The sequence below is a fragment of the Cuculus canorus genome, chromosome 3, assembly GCF_017976375.1.
Source record: "Cuculus canorus isolate bCucCan1 chromosome 3, bCucCan1.pri, whole genome shotgun sequence".
Classification (NCBI taxonomy): Eukaryota; Metazoa; Chordata; class Aves; order Cuculiformes; family Cuculidae; genus Cuculus; species Cuculus canorus.
In genome coordinates, this window is record NC_071403.1 from 97,765,048 (window position 1) to 97,788,468 (window position 23,421).

The 23,421-nt window shown below is 37.8% G+C and overlaps 1 protein-coding gene across 5 annotated transcripts in view; it reads left to right on the forward strand.

Moving 5' to 3' along the window:
• EML4 (EMAP like 4) overlaps window positions 1–23,421 on the forward strand; it is a 166,107-nt gene that overhangs the window by 111,560 nt on the left and 31,126 nt on the right. For 3 of the 5 annotated variants that reach the window (XM_054061252.1, XM_054061255.1, XM_054061253.1), the window contains 6 exons: window positions 531–556; window positions 1,008–1,040; window positions 13,224–13,347; window positions 18,470–18,619; window positions 20,125–20,194; window positions 21,510–21,620. In XM_054061252.1, the coding sequence (XP_053917227.1) occupies window positions 531–556; window positions 1,008–1,040; window positions 13,224–13,347; window positions 18,470–18,619; window positions 20,125–20,194; window positions 21,510–21,620 (514 nt within the window). The remainder of the gene's footprint in view (window positions 1–530; window positions 557–1,007; window positions 1,041–13,223; window positions 13,348–18,469; window positions 18,620–20,124; window positions 20,195–21,509; window positions 21,621–23,421) is intronic. The other 2 variants (XM_054061254.1, XM_054061256.1) reach the window with 1 other exon arrangement.

Here is a 23,421-nt window from a genome sequence, read left to right on the forward strand (position 1 = left end):
ACATTTCTATAAAGACTGTGTTGTGCGTCCGGTAATGCTGCATGGATCCAGTTTAAATGAAACTGCAACTTGCTCACATTTAATTCATGTACCCAACATGATTAATTCCTAGAAGAAAATTGTGGTGTTGTGTGCTGACAGCATATTTGCATGCAGGCCTGAGGGTGTTTGGCAGCTTAAAACATTTGGTTACAATAAGTTTTCTCTCTCATAATGGAGTTCTCCATGCATAAAGAAGATGCCGTCCATAATTTATTTTTAAAAGCATTTTTGGTATTTTGTTGTTACCACAGTAATTCTTAGAGACCCTTGCCATAGGCCCAAAAAGATACAGTGAACTGCATAAAATATTATGTGGGTAAAAATGCACTACGGTGACCAAGATTCGTTGTTTAGCATCTTATACTACAGTTACACTGTACACAGAATCTGATGAGATTGCCAAGTGCAATCATTTGTAAGAACTAGGTAGTATGGCTTGATAAGCATTTCACGTATTATTAATGATACTATTTTGAATTTCTCTCCAGGCACAAAGATGTCATCATCAGCCAAGGTAAATAAAAACATTTATTTTTAAATACTGGTTGAAGGCGAGAGTTGTGCTTTTGACTGAATAGTATTTCCTATAAATAAATTAATTGGGAAGTATCTTATGAAACAGAGTTGTAGAGCTAAAATAGCATTGATAATTATGACAAGAATTCATCTGGCTGAATGTTGCTCAAGACCTGTATTAGCATCTTTGAAATTATGGAGAAATCCCTCATCACATTGGATCTTTAGGAAGGAGAGAAACTTTCTGTGGGTGGTGGGAGGATTCCTTTTATTTTTGTGAAAGAAAAATCCTTTTTTCATTATTTCCACTGTGTGTTTGTGCATAAAGAGACAGAGGTTATGAAAACAAAATCCTGAAGTTTTGAGCTATGTGCCAGTCTTCATCCAAGCAGGTGTGAGTGAGACTTTAGAAATAGTTTTAAGATATTTTGTTTCTGTCTCATAACCAGCAAAAATGTCAACTCGTGAAAAAAACAGCCAAGGTAAGAATTAAGCTATGCCCTTTGATCGCTTTCTAATTTAGCGTTCTCACAAATCTTTTATTTGGCTTTTCACCATTAAATAGCATCAGTGCATGATCTCTTAAACTTTTTGCAGTTTAAATATTTCAGCTTTCTTATTATGGAAACATATATGCATATACACACCGTAGTCTATGTGGGGATTATTTGGGGATAGTCTAAAATAAATTGCTATGCACATAATTCCCTGGGAGAGGAATGTGTGTTCAAATAAGGTTCTAGAAGTCTTGCATTGTTGCCTAAGATATTAGAATATTAAGAACTGCCAACTAAAAGATTTGTTTTATCTCAGCTTTCTGTCTTGCCAATATTACAACATATACTTGCTGATTAGACAAGAACAGAGACTGAAGGTTTTAATATAGTCTCCTAAAATGAAAAATTAGTCTCTTCTAAAGACTATGTACTTGCACCAATGATTCTTGCATTCCGTGGCTACCTGCTGCTGCTGGCTTGTTCAGACAGGAAAAGGAGCCATCTAACTGAACATGGTGGGACTTGACAACAAAAAAAATCCACTTCTTGTATCGCAAAACTACTGTGCTTTGATGTCCTGCAAACTGTACTGAAGCATGCAGTTTCAAAACTAAAGCATGTAACCCAAGTGCATGCTGTACACAATATATGTCTATGTACAGAGATTCTGTCTTATGCTTTTTTGCTGCTAATTAACAAATCTGTAGTCTCCAAATTCTGTGCTGTAAGCAAGATTGCATCATACGAAGTTTTATTACTTCTGCTTTCCTCTGGATTTTCTTTCAAAAAGAAAAAAAAACACTCAACTTTTTTGGAACTTAATATGTGAATTGTTGCAATGAAATCAAAACCAACTTGAATCCAATTGCTTTATCTTTTTCTAATTCATAGAGAAATTACAGATTTAAAAATGTCCTGAATTGATGCTTAGCAAAAGCATCACTCAAATACAATAGGGGTGAAGGGAGTTGTATAAGAGTCAAGAACAAAGAAGAAATGTTTCTTTATGCCAGGTTGCTTAACTCTGGCTGTGGAATGGTACGTATGTGCAGCAATGGTTACTGTAAAAAGAAAACTGATCACTGACGTCCAGACCAGCTGCTATTTAGCCGTGCAAGAATTAAATATATTTTTTATATTAAAAATACCCTTTCTGCCAAACACGGTTTTTTTTACAAAGCCAAGTTGCGTACAGCTGAAATACCTTCAGTACTAATTATCTCCTTACAATGTGCTTCTACAAGCCTATGTGTTCTGCAAAGAGTGGGCTGTCCTTCAGTTCTGTCATCCTGGCAGCTATAACTTACGTGGCCTCGATGTGTACCCTGCTATCTATTGTGTTACTCCACAGATGATGTGTGTTTTCACTGGATGTTGAATGGGTGCCTTACATGTGTGTCGTGGCATAGTCTGTTCTGAGCCCAAATGGAATGAAAGAGAAATATGATGCAGATGAGTGGCCCCACGTATGTGGAAGATGGAGATAAAGTCTTGTCACAGAAAATGTGTTTATTAACATTCTAATCATGTATGGCAGCAAAACATTCTGCCTTGAACATGGGTGAAGTTGTGATTAGCAAGATTCAGCTTTCCGAGATTCTTTTTTTTTTTTTATATGGACCAATGAGCATATTTTTTTGACAACTTGTAGAACGTGTGTCTGTGTGTATAAGGCTGTGTTAGGGTTTGTGCTGTGTTTGCTGCCACAGAAGTAACTACCTGTTAGTTACTGTAGTTGCAGAGGGGTTCCCCCCATCTTTTTCAGTATAAGCTTAGCAATACTTGGATAATTCACTGCAGTGTAACATCATGTTCAGGGAAGAGGACTTTAACCTGTTTTGTAGTTGATAGTTGCCACATAAATAAACCAATATCCTTTTAAACCTTGACCCAACTGGTCAGAAAGTTGAAGAGTTGCACAGACCAGTTAACATGGTTTCTGGAGGTAAATCCTATGCAGCTGGACAGAGTTCTCTTGGGCAGGCTGGGATGAAGGGTAGCCTTTGCTTGTGCTGTTTGTGCAGGAACTCCCTGCTCTGCAACCCAAATGGATAAAAAGTTATTGCTGCTTTAGCACTCCTTAGTGGCTTGCCAGCCTTTGCCACTAAAGGCAAGCAGCCTCTAGCATGGTGTTAATTAAGTTACAGCAGCTCCTCTGAGTTGCTCGTTTCACTGGACTGTATGTGAAATATTGCATATGCCCCCAGCACACACCTCTCATGCTAACAATTGTGTCAATGTGCTTCCTAGAAACTGTGTGAAAGGGACTCTTGAGAAGACTGCTGGTGTGCCAACTGTCAAGCTTCAAAGCAAATCTACGTAAAAATACTTCAATGTCTTTATACACACATAAAATGAGTTTAGAAACACAGTGAAATTGCAAATTATCATAGCAGAAGTTATTTGCATGAGATAATAGGATGGAAGATGACAGTTCTTTGTAGCTTTGAGCATCTTGGAATCACTTTGTTTCCTTTTTATTGATTCAGCTATTAAAGAAACTGCTTTGAAATATGTTGATGTAGTACAGTAGCACACATTTAGTTCTTGGGATCTTTATTTTTCTGACAGCAGAAGTTACTGCAATATTAGGTGTTGTGACCATCTGCGCACTTTCATTGTGATTTCTGTTGATAGTATGTGTTAACTATGCAAGTGAAAGATTTGAGAAGTGAGAATCTTAGATGAGCTTCAGTAGATGAGGACATTAGCTTTGTCAGAGTTGGCTTTGGTGTAGAGTCCCCCAGACAGAACGCTACAGGTGTTGCATGTAAATATCAGCAAGACCTAAGCATATCTCTCCTCCTGCCAACAGAAGCAGCGTGGGAAGCCACAATCTGCAGCTGCCTTGTGAGCAGAGTTTCTTCTGTTTAGCTCCATGCCAAGGCCATGCATTTTACTACTGTTCATCATGTACCTTTTGTCTCTGTACCCAGTTTTGTTCCCTCAATGCCTTTATCTCTCCGACTTGGATTGAGTTGCATCTACTCCACTTCAAGGTTAGCCCTGAGCTTTATGCATCTGGGTATAAGCTGGAGCAGAAGTAGTACAGGCAGCAATATTTTGGTCAGACCAGTTGAATGAGGGAAGTAGGATACTTCCATACATTTGCTGAAGAGATTTTTTGATTTAGGTTTTTCAGCTTCTTTTTGAACATATGTTTGTTTATCCTTGCAAGCCAGGGCAACCTTTTTACAACAGAACCAGAACTTGGGGGTATTAAAATTCTGTGAAAATCTGATGAGAACCGTGGGCGAAATGAACAGGTGCTACTGCAGCCTTAAAGGGGCACAAACTGGAGTTATATTTTGAACTTCTTTACCAGCAGGTGTTTATAATTGCCTATAAAAGCCATCTTGCTTTTCACTTCAGCGGAGACATTTTAAAAATATTAATCATTAAAAAAAATCATATTTTTATACCCAGAAGTTAAAGATCTTGCTTATTTTAAGATGAAAGTTATTTTTTTTCACCGAGATTCCATGTTTGAATTTGGCTTTCAGTAATAGCAGCTCGGTATATGAATCACTTGTTCATGTACTTTAAAGTAATAAGAGACACTTAGATGGTTTTGGATGGCAATAAAAACCATATGTGAAAGAACTAATGAAAAACATTCACTGCGTTCCTAAGTTTGTTTCTTTTTAGATTGTGCTTTATTAGTCTCCAGTACTTTTTCTTCTGTTGTTTTAACTGCACTATAGTTCTAGCTTTGCAGAGCAGGGCAATTGTGAAGCACACAATGGAAAAATTTACCCTGCTGACAGTGTGTCCTGTTCACAGAGAGTGCAAAATTCAGTAACTACCTCAGATCAGTTTTTTCATCAGACAGATTTTCTGCTAGATGCTTGTTGAAAGTGCTTGTGTACCTGAGGGCAAATGGAGATTCAGTCTATCTCATTGTAATTGGGTTGCTTGCTGTCATTCAGGCACAGTGCATATTATTAAAAACGGTAGATACTGCTCAGAAAAGCAAATTGGTATTTGAGAGGTTTTGTCGCTGGTTTTTCATGAAGTTAGGGTTTATTAGTTAAGCAGGATGCATTTAGATACGGTCTTACTGAGCCTGACTGCGTCCAGTACTCCTTTTTGAGTTCTGTTTTTTAATAAAAAATCTAAAATGTAATATTAAACTTGAATTATTTCAATGCAGATGGTAACTGAATACCTAGATTCTTAATGGCACCTGGTACATGCAAAACTGAGGTTTTCACTATGATTTACTTATCAAGTTATATAAAATCAAAAACCAAAGATTTGTTAAGCCAGAGCTGTAAAATTATTCCAAACCAAGGCAAATCTCTCATCACATCTGCCTTTTTTCAACTGTTTAGTTTGCATTTGTGACATTTAGTGCATTTAGTTTGCAATTGTGACAGTGCATGTCCGTGTCTGCCTGTCAGATTCAGCAAGAATTGTCACATAGCTCAGGGTGAGAGATGGCAGACCTGCAGCCACATTATTATTCCAGTGTAACTTGAAATGTAGTGGGCTGGGCATAATGGTTGAATTTGGTTGTATTCGTCATTATGCTGTTAGCACTGGTTTGAATTAGAAACAGGCTTCTACGCTTTTGTCCCTCAGGTTAGTGGTCCTACAGAGTTCTTGGACACAGGCCTGAAAGCAGAAAGCTTGTGGGAAAGAAGCCATTTGTAGTATTACAAAGCATAACTTCACTGGTCAAGCAGCTAGAAGGTGAAGACAGATTAATAAATGTACTGTGGATGTGGTAGTTTATTGTATTTTATTAGAGTCCTGCTTGGCCAAGCAAGTTGAAGTCTTCTGTGTTCTTTTTATTTGCTTGTAATTCACTTTAAGGGTACAATTCAGATGCTAAACGCAGCTAGAATTGAACTAAAGGTTTTGATGCATCAGTCCATGTTGCTCTTTCAAACTAGATGGGATGGGACCTATTGATAAATAGTTGCTAATAATTTGCAAGATAAGATTATTGTAAATTAAACTTATAACTACGTAGACAAATATGTAATTTTGTTACTTATTCACTGTTGTCTTCTCAGTGTTCATGTGTATATATATACAAACACATATAAAATTTACTGTATGCTGATTAGACATCCCATAATACATATACTGGATAGCTGAAGAGCATTTAATGACAGTGCAGACTTGTGGGTTTATGTCAGTATCTAGATAATGAGGAATAGTATGATATATTAGATCAATGGATTTTATTTTGTTCAGTTTTGTTGAAGAAATCAGTAATTGAGGATGAGGGCTGCTCGCAGGCTTCTAGGAAACTACTGGGTATTCCTCAGTGATTTCATTTTGAGGCATATTTTTTGGAAGCCGAGAGGCTCTTGCTTTTGCTATGTCACTGCCTTCAAATTTGTGAAGGATATGAACAGTAGTTTTCATGTCTCCTAAATTACTTTTCTCTGTAGATATTTCCTAGTTAATCCAAAAAGAGTTCTTTGATCTTTTTGTTTCTCATCCTTTCAGTTCCTATTCTTTTCATTATTTGAAAACGTTCCATATTCCCCTAAGAATATGATTCACAAAGTAATAAATGGTTTAAGTGTCACTGCATGAATCTTTCTGTGCTAGCTTCATGGAACAACTAATTTCAGCCTTTCATATGGTTTGCGTTGCCATATCTTTTCTGTCTGTTATCACTTGCAGTGTTTTTCACTGGCATTACCTTCCACCTTTGTTTGCCTGAACTGATGGGTTTTAAACTTTATTCCAAGAGTGAATTAGTTGGCATGGTTTGAAGCTGAATGTTACTGTTACCATTGTGCTGCTTTTTCACATTTTTAATACAGCCTGGTTAAAAGCTTATTTATGTTAATGGGTATCTCCTTCTGATACAAGGAGTCTTTTTTGAAAATTTTCAGCCACTCTCTACTGTTTGTCTACATTATTTTATTTGCCCATAGTTTTAGTCCTGAATTCTTGGGGTTGCCTGCTTTACCAACAGTTTCCTTGCATGCAAGGTAAGCATGCTGGCTTACAGTGACTGTCGATGAAGAAGACGCACCTGTTTCCTTACAGATCAGACCAGCTTCTAGGGTAAATTCTACTGCAGCACCTTGTTTCACTGACGTATTTATTCCTCTCTTCTCTAGCAGGCTATAAACTTTCAAAGAACCCGTGGTAGGTACTCTGGTTGCTAACATCTGCCTCTGGCCTATTGGGACCTATTTGACTTAGTGTTTACACTAATGAACTTAACACAGGAAAGCAGAAGCACTGATGAAATTTCACTGATGACATGAAGCCGAGAGACCAAACTGATAGAGTGGAAGCTGGGATTTTAATAAAGTAAGACCTAGATGTTCCAGAGGCCTGGAGTCATAGAGGACAAAATTAAATTATTCAAAGTGCAAAATCACACATACAGGAGTTGCTAGAAATGTTTTAGCCATAAACCAGTTTTCTGCCAGAATTAAATGGTGAGGGGAAGGGCTCTAACATGCTAGTTAATCACTTGGAGACCGAACCGCTCACTTACTACGAAAACACAAATACAACCCCAGGATGTATCAGAAGTAATTCTAATGGAGGTACACAGCCTTATGGGAAATACTAGTGCATCAGAACCCTGGTAGGTTCTCCTTTGTGATACTGCATGCAGTTATAGCCACAGACAATGATAAAGGGTAAATTTCATGGTGGTGTGGAGACAGACTGAAACCTTATCATGGAAAAAGGGTTAAACAACTGAATGTTGTTTGGTTTTTTTGGTTGTGGCTTTCCTCCCCCTGCCCCAAAATGAAGGCCAGGAGTTGCCTGGTTGCAGTCTTCATGCTCACCTGATGCCCTTGCAGACAGCAGAATGACAGATCTACGTAGAAGTTAGAAGCCATACTGTCCTACGCACAAAAATTAAACCAACTGGCCATGCTTTATTGTCAGTTGGAAGTTGAGCAGTTCCCTACTGCTAGGATAAAGAGTTTTTTTGGGTGGTATTCCAAAATCAGCAGAGTGTGTTTGTGCATTTCCTCATGACAGCCAAGTCTCTGCTGTTCAAAACAAGTGCTGCAGTACTCTGATTAAAAACCAGTGATGCAGATAGAGGCCACTGGGGAGAAGGGCATGTTGTGCATCCTTTGGGCTGGACTCAGCTGTGATGTTCTTCCAGTTCATACCATAAGCTTGCAGAGCCTTGTGGCTGATTGTTGCTTAAATCCACCTTTAGGTGTGCCCTTGCCAAGTCGCAGGGCCCTGTCTTTGTGTCAATCCTACTGAGCAATATTTTGTGTTCCTTCTGCTGACTGAGGCTATGGTGTAGTCAGATCAAGTGTTTCTGCATTTTTTGGGCTGAGATAATAATTTCCCCAGACCTCTGGGCATCCTACAGAGAGCTGAGACCTGCATGGAGTTTGCTTGGGTCCAGCACACCTAGAGGGCTAATAATCCTTAGCCAGTCCTGGGAGTGAAAATTGAGAGTGCTGGTCTTCTGTTCCCTGGCACTTGTGCAAAGACATTGTCGAGGCTCCAGAGCTGAATTGTTGTGGAGCCAAGAGGAGTTTGGCAAAGGCTGTGAATTTGAGCTCAAAGCTGCACGAAAACAGCTACAGCTGTTCCTGGTGAAGAGCTGGCCCCTGAAGCCAGAGTGCTGCATCCACTTGATTATGCTTTTTTGTAGCAGCCCTGTGTCTGGGCTATATCTTTTTGTGTGGTATGGATAATCCACAGCACCAGGGTGTGCTATCTACAGAACTTGAACTATACTTTTAGGTTGGTTTGATCCATATTTGAAAGAATTTGTAGGGCATCTGCAGTTGCAAATTAATTAATGTAGCAAGCAGCTAAGTTTCTCAGGTATGCCCCTCTCCACCCCTCGCAATGCTTCTGCATAGTGGGTAGCAGGGTCTGAACGTCTCTTTATATGGGGCAAGGAATTTTTACTTTCATATTTACTTTTTCAGGCTATTACGTGCCAGAATTATCCAGGTTTTTTTATTTATTGGAGTTCCCCCCGAACTCTTTAAAACTTCTGAGTTTATCTTCCCTACACCTCCTTACCTACATATCTGTTATGAGATGATCAAGGCTCTTCCAAAAGATGTGAGGAAAAAAGTGGCTTGACAAACTGCTTTGTACCCAGAAATAGTGAGAATGCAGGAAAGAAACAGATAGTCTAATGCTCTTTAGCATTTAATTAAGTCAGTATGCTATGAAAGAGTTAAGTCACTGGTTTTCGTGACTTACAAATACAAGAGTTTGGCCTCAGGCAATTAATTGCTGTTTGAGAATACTTTTGTTGATATAGTGCCATCCTCTCTAGTATTTCAAAAGATTTTTACATTAATATTGTATCTGCCCTACAGGTTATCCTGATGAAAGGAGATTTACAGACTTAGACAAAAATCTTTCAGTGAGCTGTCTCTTTTTTTTTAATCCTTCCTCCTCTGTAGGGAGAGGCTTAATCAAGTTATACCTAGCCTACATCTCTCTAACAAGTGTGTTGAATCTGTGTCTTCAAAGGTGATCTTCAGTAACAGGCAGCTAGCTAATAAAAACAAACAAAGATCTTTCTTTAATGGGGAAGTTCAGAGAGGTAATTTGTATCTGAATGCCCTGCAGATAATCTTTCCCATGAGCTCCAGGGAGCTCTTCTCTTCTGGCCTGACTGAGTGCCTCTTGGACTCTTCATCCCTCTCATCTGCAGAGTCAGGTGCAACTACCTCCATCCATATGAATTTCAGTTGCAGCTTGTCTCCACTGTTCTAAGCAGCAATGAGAAATTTGATCCTAAGTATCTGATGTCATTTGCACTGGTCTTGTGGGACAAGAAGTGCCAAGCTCAGTGTTAGATGAAGAGTTTGGCTTGCACAAATGAGTGGTCTTTTCTAAATATCCTTAGGCTATGCTGTGCTTTAATTTCTAGGAATGTTGAGTGCCAGATTTTAATAGAAAGCTCATTATTAATATGTTACTCTTCAATTTGGCCAGTATTGTTTTATCTCTGTGAAATAAATACTATACAAAATATTTTGGCGGAAAAAATGAAACGTTAGTTTGGATTAATTAAACATTTGTGTTAAACAAGAGACAATACTGATCTTTAGCTTTTCTCAACAATGCAACTAAGCAATGCACATTTGGTAAAATAACCGTTGGTTCTAATTTAGCTACTTTGAAGCGATTTTGTCTGTTCCTTGATATTTGATCTAAGGCAAATTTTCTGCTGTTATCAGTGGATGGACTCACCAGGGTTCTCCTTCAAAGGAGCTCTATATTTTCTTAGAAAGAAGTGGGACAACTGTTTTTCATCTCTTCTGTATTTGTTCCATTGACACTGGACTTAAGTGGCTCGACTTTCATTGTATTAATATTCTAAATAAGGAAAAACCTTTATACGTGTGTTAGTTTTACACTGCTCGATTATTACAATTTTGTTTGGGAATTAGTTTTTAAGGCTGTGGGGTTTTTTGCAATAGCTTTCAGTCGTATTTAGACTGTTGTAGGGAAATGCCCCTCTCTTCCCTCCTGCACAAAGTAAACCTACTATCAGGGTCAAAAGTGAAAGGAAATCTAAGTAAAATGAATCTTGATCTCAGAAAGTTGATTTGAGCAGACTAAAAGTGGAAAAGGAGTCAAACTAATCATATCTTAAGTCTGGGAACTTGCTAAATATGACAAACTTTAATCAGTTTCATCAAACAATGAAAAAAATTGAAACTGCTAAGCATCAAGAAGTCAAACTTCAGCACGTTAAGAGGAAAAACAAAATTTTGACAAATTAAGCTTTATGTTATGAAATCTTCAGAGTGAGTACCATGTACGTAGTCGGTACACTTCTAACAAGCGTATGTTTGGTTATATGGATTCATTGGCCTGGTTAAGTTTAAGCAATGCTGTGACAAGTGATGTTAAAACCACACAAGGTCATGGGTAGTTCTTCTTCTGTCTAGAAGTTACCCAGAAGGGAAGAGACCCTGCTGAAGGTTTGTCTTGCTCACAAATTTGATTATTTCTCCATCTTCCCATATTCTAAAATGTGTAAGCAAGAAACATTGCATTTTGTGCAATGCAAGAAGCATTGCTTTTTCAGTCACTGAAATTATCTGCCCGTTCTTGCCGTTTCAGATCTCCAAGTTTGACTTGAGCTGTTAAGTTATAATTCTGTGAGAATAAGTCTGATTTTCTCATAATTTCAGTGTTAGGTGTTAAATGTTTTAGGGAATGCAAAATGTATTAGATTGCACATTCATGCACTCTTGAGTTGGGGAACTGTTTACAAGCATTTCCATGGCATTTGTGTGAAGTCTGTTTCATGTTTCCTTTTTGAAAGCAATACGAAAGTAATTCTTTAAAGATCTTAATTTTAGAGCTCAATATTCATTGTTTCAAATGCAAGCAGAGATTTCTTAATACTGTATTGCTAATTCACAGCTAGTTTTCTTCTACTTCAGTCCTACTCAACTATGTACATTTTGGCTTAAAACCCTGAGATACCTCTGTCTGCTGAGATTTTCAAATCCCTACACATAAAAAATATCAGAGTTCCAGATTCACAGCAGAATATTTTATTACTTTGGGATTGGGATATTAGTTACTTTAACAGTGGATATTTATTACTAAAGAAGTTGAAGAGTGATAACAAAGTAACTATGTAATCGATGCAAAATTAGTGAAATGCTTGGGTCTTTGTCATCAGTGTTTTTCAAAATTAAACTCCTGTGTTAGCACTGTTGGAGGCTGGCATTAATTCTTGTGGATTTTGAGGGCTGATTTAACCATAGTTAAACAGCACTATGACGCTGATTTTGCTGTGTGAGTAGGACATAAAGGTTTTTAAAAGTTTGCAAGGTCTTTTCTGGTCTTCTGTATTTAGAAAATTGTTGTTGTTATAGTGTAGTGGGAAGACTCCTTTAGGGTGCCTAATATACTAGTTGCAATCATGTGTTCCTTGAATCCAGATGACTTATCTTTCAGCTGCTGCCTTATGTGCTTGACCAAGCCACTCAGATGCTCTGTAATTAATTCTCTGGAGGAAAATAAACTCATGTTTCTTCACAAGCCTTTAGAGGTTCCTTTTCAGTGCTCAGGTACTCTAACAGAGATATGCACGTATTTTGTCACAGCTATAGACAATGTCTACAGCTGGAGTCATTAGGAGCTGTTGCTTCTTTCCATTCTTCAGGATATGATGCAATATGTGATAGCATGCAACTGAAACAATTTCGATAAACTAATAATTCAGATTGGTGTATTAGTTTGTGATGATATATATTTTCAGATTATATTCCTTAGCAAAGCTTTTGATACATTTTCCTGCAATATTCTTGTCTTAGCTGGGCTGTTATGGCTTGGTTAGGTGGAAAATTAGGTGAGTAAAATGACCAGTTGGTTGTTCCGCTTCAGAGGGTTGTGGTTAATTGTTCACACTCTACCTGTTGGCTAGTAGGTAACAAGTGGAATCTGCCAGCATTTGTCCTGGACCTGTCCTGTTTAACATCTTTAGCAATGACCTGGAGCAGGCAACACGGTGTACTTTCAAGTTCACCAATGACAGCAGAATAGGGGCCCGGTTGATATGCTGGAGAGAGCTGCCAACTGAGGGGATCTGGGCAGATCAGAGGGGTGGCCCTTCAGGAACCTCGCAGAGCTAAGCAAGGACAAATGCCAAGTACTGCACCTCGGGGAAGAGCCCTTGGCAGGCATACAGGCTAGGAACAGAGAAGGCTGCAGGGAGCAGCTCTGCAGGAAAAGCCCTGGGGGTCCTGTCAGACAGCCAGGTCAAAAGAAGTTGTGCCATCTCTATCGTTGGAGGTTTTCAAGACTAGACTGCCTCCATAGCTGAGCCTGGTTTGAGCCAGGACTTGGACTTAAATACTTCCTGAGGTCCCCTTCAACCTGAAGTACCTTGTCCGGTGATTCTGTGACTACATATTTATTCAATTTCAGAATTTAATTTGAAATTTGCCTTTGTTGTTTAATTTGCCTGTCTAAAATGTTACATGCTCTGTCTGCTCTATCACAAATTCAACTAATGATTACTCCTTGTGTGTGTGTGTTTGTTTGTTTTCTGTGTAAAAGACAAATATTAAAATCCAGGCCTTTACCAAGATTGCATTTCAAAAAGAAATTGTATCACAAGTGTTATTTGCATCCCTGTGCTTATTAGTGGTTTCTTTTGTGCTTATTTCTTGTGTAAACTTGTCATATGATTAATATACATTTTTGTTTCAACAGAGGGAGAATATATCAAGATGTTCATGCGGGGTCGACCAATCACAATGTTCATTCCTTCTGAAGTAGAAAACTATGATGATATTAGGACAGAGCTGCCTCCTGAAAAGTTAAAACTGGAGTGGGTGTATCCTTAATATCAGAAACTACCCTTTTTTGTCTTGTCTTTTTTTCCTTTAGAATCTAGTTTATGCCTTCTCTGTTCAGAGATAAAAAATACTTAAAAGTGAGGGGGAAAAGCTCAGTTTAATATAACAATTGAAATAGTTTGTAGCTGCTTTATAGTACGGCTTTAAGCTGCAAAATCTGTAGGCCCAGAAAAGCTGTACTTTTTCTTTGTTTTGCTGGTGAAACTAATTACAGTTTATTTTTAGTTTGAAAGTAAGCGTACTTGGAGAATTACTGAGTTTGAAAAATCTCCCCTTTTGTCCCCCACTGTATTAATGTATGTTTTGCATTCAGGAACGTTGTTAGTTTTTAATCTTTGTTCATTTTCAGGAGGTTTTAGGACTATGGAAAATCTTGCATAAATCCAGAAATTCTCATTGTCCTTACCTACAGAGTGAGGTTTGCAAAAGCAGCCATGCACAAGGTTCTTAGCACTACTTCTGTGTTTCGGCTCCCAAGTGAAGAGGTTCGCTTCTTGGAGAATAATATGCATTAAATACATTTATCATGTGAAAAATGGAGTTAGTTTGTGTGTGGCTGACAGCAGTGCTCCAAGCTTAGTAAAACAGACATTAAGTTCATTATATTAATGTCCTTCTGCACACAGTTGGGTCTTCCTGTCATGCACTCCCCTCCACCTCTGCAGATTCTTCCAGTAAGCTGTGATTGTGTAAGTTTCTTAGTACTTTGGTAAAGTAACATGCCAAGGCAGCACTGCAGTTGGTGTAGTAATCTCAAGGTTGATCCTTCTAATGTTGGTGAAAGCAGGAAGGCTTTTAGAAATGTTGATGATACACTGTCATATGTGAGGATGTGTAGAGACAGAGGCTGCCCGTACCTCTCTCAGCATATCTGTTAGTGAATAAGACATACATGTAGTTTAAGCCACTCCTTGTTACTCACTTTAGGAAACAAGATTTCTCTGTTAATTTTCCCTGCCTTTATAGTAGATGATTGAAACAGATAATGTTGAGTACTAGGTTATGAAGAGCAGCTGTGGAGCTCATGTTCTTTGAACTTTTCATTGATACTGTGGAAACTTAGACCATAAAGGAGGAAAGTTTTCAATTAAAAGTCTAATTGGAAGGAAAAGGGAACTCTTATTCATGCTTTGCAAAGCTGTGGTGCCCAGCTTTCCTACTGTTGTAGCTCTTGGGTGCTGATGCTGGCACGCACAGTGAATTGGGTCAGCCACTGAGCTGGCTGAAATGCAATCTTTTTTTGCGGAGTTAACTTTCAGCAGGATCAACTCATTAATTTTTATTTGCCCCACAAACATGCAACGGCTAGAACTGGCATACTGGACGAAGATCAGATCTAGTTTTTCACCAGCAGTAAGCAGTGTGAACTGATGAAAACTGATCGTGAAATCTCACCCTCAGTTAAGTAGGTGCAAATCCCAGTGTGGACACACTTATTTAATGTCCAAGGACCTTAAGTTCAGGTTAAACTAGTTTCCTGCTGAGGGCTAATAAAAGTGAAATAAATCTAGTTTAAACAGACTGATCATATGTTTTTGGAATCTGTTTAAGGAAATGTCATCTTAAATCAGACCACTGTATTTATGCATGTAGGGTATCTTTTGGATACAATGATGAAAAAAGCAATGAGGAAGAGCCAGTAAAATTTATGAGGAATTAATATTGTTCTCTATGAAGTTGCACTGTGTCTCAGTTTTGGAGGCAGGAAGATACAACAGCAGAAGATCTTGTATTCCTTGCACAGGTTTAACAAGAGGAAGAAATCTGTTAGTCTGCCATAACTTCCAAAGATGATGGCAAACTGAAGTCTGTACACCTTATTAAAAAGGTATGGGGACAGTGATTCACAGAATATTTTGGTAATGCCAGTGTTTTGTAACGGAAAGACCAGTTGAGTATTGAGTTGCGTTATTAAATCTATTAGTCTTGTTTTGAACACCTTTAAATCTCCTGCCTTTTGGATAATTTTTTATAATTCCATTGTCCTTCAGTATTACTGTTTTTGAGGATGCTGATCAGCTATGAACAACTTTAAGACAAGAAGAGGTTCTAGGGGTGCATTTTTGGTTTGGGTTTTGGCGGGGGGGGGGAGGGGGGGGCGCAGGATTGGGAGAGGAATGTCCTTTCTAAATGACATATATATACTCATACCTGTGCCCTGCGGGTGTATTCAGCTACTGATATGCAGTACTGTAGATTCAACAGAACACACTTAGCTTTTGTATGCCCTGCAGATTACTGTCAGTTAAAGAAATACCTAAGCTGCTTGGCAAAATAAAGTAGCTTATGGGAAGTCTGTGCTCTTGGCTGCATCTGGTTCCTGACTGATTTCATTTGAATTTAATAATTTTGTTTGGGTATCCCTGCTTTGTAGTGCAATCTTTCCAACCACATTTCAGAAGTGGTTAAAGCATTTCTGATATTCCTACTAATAGTGAAATGGGCTTCTTTAGTAGCTAAGAGGCCACTGTCGGTGCTGCTCTTGACAAGTAGTGATTTTATAGACTCTTTCTCACAATGTACAGTAGCTCAGTTTCTGGAGGGTATTTCTGACTCTGTTTTATAAGATTATTTTTAGCACTAGTGCCCTTGTTTTTAAGAGTGATGGAAGGCAGCAGTAAATATACTATTGAATTCTAGTGTACAGTGGATCACTTTTCTTGAGGGCCATGACTGTTCTTAGCCAATTACAACAAAAAAACCCCAAAACTAAAAGCTGTTAAACCTATCAAACGATGTGACAAAACAATCCTTATGATTGGTGAGAAACATTCACAATATGAAGATAAATATCTCCCAATTCCCCTGGTTGAAACATCAGTCTCATTGAAAGATTAACATTGAAATTTATTGGAAATTATGCATCAAAGTTATCACCCGTTTTTTTCTGTAGAGAAAGACAGTCAATTATTGTATTAACATATCTGCTACTTTGTTCCGAGTGTGTGGAGAAGGAAAGAACTGCTGTGGAGCAACAACCCCTCCTGTTTTCTCTCAAGAGATTCTGGGATGGAGGAAGCAAAAAATTTCTCTACAAAACAGGTTGTTTCTTTACATGTTCCTTAAAAACACATTCCTAGAAAATGCAGCTGCTCTTTGTTATTTTGTTATGAAGAAAGGGTAAAGGGAAAGGAATGGACTGAGAGAACTTAATCATTTTTTGCAGCCTCGTGAATGCCAGAGCTCAATGGTGGGTGCTAAAATATTGTCTTAGCTTTGCGTGGTAGACTTCTGCTGTGGGAAGGCATATTTGTGTACATCATTAGTACTTTTCTAGGGCTAATGTTCAAAGATGTCAGTCTTTATAAATCCTTATCAATACCTTCCCTGTTGTATACAGCACATTAACAAGATCTGCCTTTCTCTTCTGAGAAGGCATTTAGAATAGTGTTTTTCATGCTTCAGGACAGAAAAAAATATTTTGATTGGTTTGTATCCCATCATTTTTGAAAGTTCAGTGGTCTGGTTGTTTTGGTTTGGTTTTTGTTTTTGTTTTATTTATAAAAGGCCATTCTAGAGTTTCATTTTTGTTCCATCAGTGTTTAAAAGAGGAAGAAAGACAAAAAATGGATTGGGGAAAGAAATAGTGATGGAGGAGTAACAGAGGCATCCTTTTTTTTCTGCCTTCAGCATTGTGTTTTATCAGCATTTCTCTCAATATCATTTGCTAAGCGAGCCAGTGAATAATCTCTGCTTCAGAAGAGCCATTGTGGTGTTCTTTAATAAATGGAAGAACACAAAATATAAATCTATTTTGTTTCCCATACTATTAAGGGATTTAATTGACAACTGAATGCAACATCCCTCTTTGAACCATTGTTTAGTTACAGCATGTGTTTAATTTTTTGAAGTGTTTCTGTGGTTTGATGGGACTGCAAAAGAGGAAAAGTTGAGGGGAGGGGATTTTGGAGGGCATGGGGTGACATTGGAAGGACTGTGGTGGTATTTGTTGTAAAAAGGCAGCCCCTTTCCAGGAAGAATAGAGGCCAGGCTGTCAGCTTAGAATATGTCATTTTAGAAACACCCCAAACTTGTATTACTGCAGCTACTCTCATTTATGACTTCATCTATCCAGCTTTCTCCTACGTAGATCTTTTGTATTTCTTTTATTTACCTGATTAACCACCTAAGGCTGTAATCCTTTAGCTAAAGTTGCTTCATGCATTTCCCATATTTGCCTTGCTGTTGCAGGTGTGTTAGTTGGCATTGACGTGGGGAACTCTTTGAAGTGCAGGACGTAACAGGAAAATTATACTTTTTGAGGCTATAGAACAACTGTTAAAGTCTGAGTTATGATGTTAATTGTACATAGTGACCTTGAGAATTGAAATACAGGCAGACAGCCCCAGTAATAGTCTAGATGAAGAAAATTGCACCCGTTTCAAAGAATTAACGAGTTGTAGTAACGTTTGATCAGTGCCAACTAAGGCCGTTTCGCAGTGTGTAAAACTTCTGAATGTCATTAGGAGTCATGCAGTTTTCCTACCAAAAAAAAAAATCATTCTCTTTGATGTATTTGGGGTAGATTTGGATAGAATATGTTTCACTATGTCAGTTCCTTTCAAGTTTTGTTTGTTTTAAAAATACTCTAAAACAGTCTAAAAAAATATTTCCTGAACTTGGCAACTGCTGTGCAGAAGTTTGCCTTTTTCTGAAGGGCATTAGGAATTTTCACACGCACCAAGTAGAGGTATACTCTGGTGCCCAGGGTGGAGATGCACAGCGCTGTTGCTATAATAACTGTTAAATCAGGACAATGAGTCCTGCTGTTACCTCATGGCATGTCACATGGATGTTTTTATGAAATGACAACCTGTATTTGTTTTACTTCAGAGTGCCTTATATATTTTGTTTTTAACATCAATGAGCATCCCTTTTTAAGGGATTTGGTTTCTTGAAGTCCAATTGTATGGAGTTTGGTTTGGTTTTCCAAAGCATGTTACTGAAGCTGTGCTGTAGTTCCAGAGGAAAAGCATAAAGGGCATTTGCTGACATAAGAGCTCCCCGGGAATGCTTTAAAAAAAATAAAATAGCTGATTTGTTTTGTTTTTTCTGATATGCAATGATTATGAAAGCCTTGACTTAAAAATATATGTATAGATATGGGTATCGTGGAAGAGACTGTCGAGCCAATGTTTACCTCCTTCCTACCGGAGAAATTGTATATTTCATAGCATCAGTGGTGGTACTATTTAACTATGAGGAGAGAACTCAGCGACACTACTTGGGTCATACAGATTGTGTTAAATGGTTAGTATATAACATTTGCATGTAAGTATGAGTGTAATAATGCAAAATTTTTTTTTATTCTTTCCTACTATGTGTATGAGTTTATTAATGTAATCATAATTGTTGTTATTTTCTGTTTCATCAGTCCCAGTAGATTTTAGTGATGTAAACACTGCACAAATGAGTGATGCTAGAGTAGTCCATGCTATAATATCTTAGGGTTTCTGGCTTAAATGTAAAACAATGGGATATGTAAACAATCCAAGAGTACGAGATTAGAGAAGTGATCTTTGTGTAGATCATTCTACATAGATGTCCCAGAAATTAAAAATTATTCTCAGCCTAATTCTAAATCTAAATTTAAAGGCACTATGGCAAAAGCATAGTCTGAAAGGAGAATTAGAAAACCAAATGGAAAACTGAGCAATAATTTTATCTTCTTTTTTTTTTTTTTTTTACTAGATGCCACATCCAAGTGTTAAGACAGTCTAGGGGAATGAGAAAGATGTTTGCAAACCAAAACACAGAAGCTAGGAAATTGAAGTCAACATCATTATGGGTGCAAAGGCAATTGCTGCCTTTGTGATGTTAGTCTGAAGGATAGCGAACCTAATGTAATGGTGCACATAAGCTCCCCGCTGTACCTGAATGGAGAAGAGTTGCCATCTAAACCTCTCTTCTCCTGGCTGTGCTTTGATATCTGTAATTGCTTCCTATGGGAGGAATGCTGTTGGTCTTGTGTTCTCCACTTTCATTCAAAAAAACTAGACTGAGTTGTAAATGTGTTTGGTGCCCATCGCTCTGACCTCTTCAGGCTCTCCTCTGCTCCTCCTTTCCTGTTTCAATGGTTTTCTTTGCCTTCATAATTTTACAGAGAAAGCAAATTAAAAAAATCTCTCAAAAATCACCAGGACTAAGAGAGATGTGTACTCTGAAATTGCACTATTATCACATCAATTCCTGAGCAAAACGTGATAAGCAAAAGCAGATTTTTACTTATAGTAGTAGTGCACCATACTGGAGAATTTCATTAGTGCAATTACATCAGTAACTTATTTCAAGTGGCAGTAATCTGTGACTCCTGGGTGCACAAGCCCTCGGCAAACTTTTCAGCTGTTTTTTCCTCAGTTTCATGCTAGTTTTAGGCATAAAATATGCTCTAGTATTTATAAACATGGCACGTAGCTACATACAGGAAGTTCATAATGAGACAGTGTATGGTTTGTTACAGTGGCCTCCTGATATAGTACAAACCTTGGATTTGTCACAGCTCATGGGGGAGGTGGCGTTTCTGGCACTCCTGGTTGTGTGCCAGCAGCCATTGGAAGAGCCTTATAGACCCATTAGTGCTGTGTGTAATGAAATAATCTGATGAAAAGCATTCAGGTTGTCTCATTAAAAGTGGGATTTAGGATCATAAGCATCTTCATGGGCTTCTGTTGAGAAAGAAAACAAAAAAATACAAAAACCTCTTAGTTTTGAAGACCAATGGCAGCAAAAGCAAGTCATATTTCTGTCTGTCTTAGTCTTGCAGTTCATCCAGACAAAATTAGAATTGCAACAGGACAGTTAGCTGGAGTGGATAAAGATGGAAGGGTAAGTAATAGAGCTGTTGAGCAGTAGTATCTTGTTTTGAAAACTAGGAAAAAGTATTTTGGGTTTTCATAATATCATCCTCACCTTCTGTTTGCAGTTTATTTTGTGCACTGAATTTACTGAGATATTCTGATGTTCCTAAGGTAACAGTCTGTATCTCTAGCAAAAGACAGTAACAACAAGGCACTCACCCATACATCAAAAAAGGCAAAAGCCCATAAAGTCCTTTATCTGACATGGGAAACTCATTTCAATTCTGCAAGCGTGAAGCTTGTAACTGGTTTATAAAGCCACGTAATTTCTGTCCCATTTTATTCAATAAGTCTTTTCTCAGAAGAGAAAAAGTCGTCAGTTCTGTGGGTCAGGGTACTCTTAAGGCTTCATGGAAGAGGAAATCAGCTTTGAGAATTCATGGAAGGTGTGTGAAGCTCTGCTACAAATGTGTGTTTAAATGCACTTATCCCTGGCCACTGGCAAACTGTCAGAATTTGAATAATTCATGAAGGTACAGACAGCGAAAATGAAAAGGGGATTGGGGAGAGGAAGAAGACTGATACTATGAGGTTATGAAGTACAGTAACTATAACCCTTATTCAGATGTTCAACTTATTTTCTTAGATTTTGTAAGAAATTGATATGAGTGTGGTTTATTTTATGGATATTGTTATGCTTCCCACTGAACATTTCTTGAATCTCCTATTAGGGCTAGTTGATTTGTTAGTGGGGTGATTTATTGCCACTTTCTATGGTGTATACTGTACTTAAGCCTACTTAATTTCCACTTTATTTGTGATCGTTTCACATTTATGAAGCTAAGCTGGTTTGGGATAGTACTTCTATGAAATATAGCCATGGAGATTTTCATTGAGTGGTTGATGATGGTTAGGGGACTTGGTGCATCAGTGGCTGGTTGGTTTGTGTGTTTGTTTTTCTTTCCCTTTTCCTACTTCATTATTAAAAAGACAAGGTTTGAACTTTGTTTTCATTTGTTGCATAAGATTGCTAGGTCAAGGGTCTGAAATGCAAGATGACTTTTCCGTTATTTGTTCGATGACTTATATTGGGAAAAAAATTATTTTCACAATTTCCAAATGCCACCATACTTAATTTCTTGCCTCGACAAAGCGCCGCTTTGTGTGTCGTTCAGACACAGGGCACAAGATTGTCTTGACTCTCACCTTTTGAGCTTCAAGATACTCATCCTGCATTTTGGACTGCAGTTTTTAATTAAAGTAGCATCTGCTTAAAACTTGACACCTGCATATGTTGCTTTCATAGTCAATGACACTGTTTGTCCTATTGCTTTTTCACGCAGCCTCTGCAGCCCCATGTTAGAGTATGGGACTCGGTGAGCCTGGTGACACTGCAGGTTATTGGCCTCGGGACTTTTGAACGTGGAGTAGGGTGTTTGGATTTTTCAAAAGCGGTAAGACGGACGTGATTACTTGCCATGTTAAATAATTTATCCAATCCTGTGTAAACGTGAGTGAAATCTCCGGAGGTTCTTCTACGTGGTTGTCTAGCTGATCTATTTTGGTATTAAAAGTGTGTCAGTAAAGTTTATGTACACTTTGTAAAACCAGCTGACAGTAAGCTAGCTGGAAAAACAGGAAATTGCACCTATAAAATTGCAGTAGCAAACTGGAACAGTGAATAAATAGCAAGCAAGAAAAGACTTAACTAGAAATTGAAGTCTGTGCTGGGTTTGGTTTGGGCTTAATTTTTTGTTTGGATGTTAAAAACAAGTTCGTTACTGAGATTTGCGAAGAGAAATTTTAATGAGTTCTGATATGAAGAGTAACTTTTCTGCTTGCATAGCAGGAGTAAGTTTTTATCCACCAGCAGGAAAATAAAAATAAAAAAACCCCACATTATCTTGTGCTATTTTTACCTGAGGAATAATTTATTCAATTTGTGCTTCTACTTTTACATAGAGAAAAAAATAGAAGTCTTGTTACCGAGCCCGCAAAATTTATTGAAAAAACAGTAGCAAATGGGAATGTGCTAGTGGGTATTGATAAAGTTCTCATTTCAAAATTTGCAATGAGTTTATTTTTTGAAAAATTTGTATATTTTAATCTTTAAGCTGCCTTTGTATTATTGTCAAAGCACTGAGACATATCAGACCTCCTGAAAATTTGGGCTGTGATTCTTTCATGCCAACAAGAAGTATTAATATGTATTAAAAAAAAAAGGCAGAAAAAGAAAGTTTACTGTATTTTGCTAACAGAGGAAGAGATTCATAGGACAGCAGAGGTGGGAGGGGAGGTCTGGAGATCACCTCATCCACCGCCCTGCTCAAAGCAGGCTGAGCCAGAGCAGGATGCTCAGTGCTGTGGTCCAGCTGGATTCTGGGTATTCCCAAGGATAGAGACTCAACGGTGTTACCGGGCGACCTGTTGAAAAGAAATGCTTGCACTCTCTTGCTGCAGTTTCACTTAACATCGAAATAATAGTAAGTTAGTTATATCTAGGTTTTGTTTCTCAGTAAACAGAAGATTATTTGTTTTTTAAACAGGAAGTAGCATAAATAAAATAGAATAATGTGAGAATTACTCTCATTCCTGCCACTCTAACAAACCAATAAAACTTTTAAACTCAGATATGGGGTTTTTTCCCTAAGGTGAATAAGTACATGTTCCATTATTTTTAAAACAAAACAGACAAAAAAAAAAATGGAACTTTTGAGGACTAGATTTTAGTTTTTATTAGTTATGTTTTACAGCTGAAACTGATTTTGATACCTTATTACAGTCTTATAAGATTCCTCACTAGACTGAAACAGTGAATGTGCAGTGTCTATAATTGTGTTTTTACCATGTAATTTCATTAAACCAAGCAAGAGCTGTGTGTCACCTAAACTGTCTTCAGGGCTTCTTTCCACTTAATAATTGACACATGTATTTTCATATTACTGCTCATGATAGTATTTGGGATTAAAAATTTCAGCCACCTCTATTTTCATAATTTGTTAGAGAATGCGGTTGAACTGCAAGAATCAACTTTAAAATAGATAAGGCCTCCTCCAAATCTTTCTGCACATGTCTTTGAAACAACTGGTTTGTGCAAGTATGTGTTGCTGTGAATAAGTAAGATTTTGTTCTGAGACTTTTTCTGTCTGCTCTTTTTATTCTGCATAGCTATATTTACCATTTTGTTATAAAGCTTTGAAATAAACTGTTTTCAGTTATTTAATACTGTAGATGCTAGACTTTCTGCTATATAAT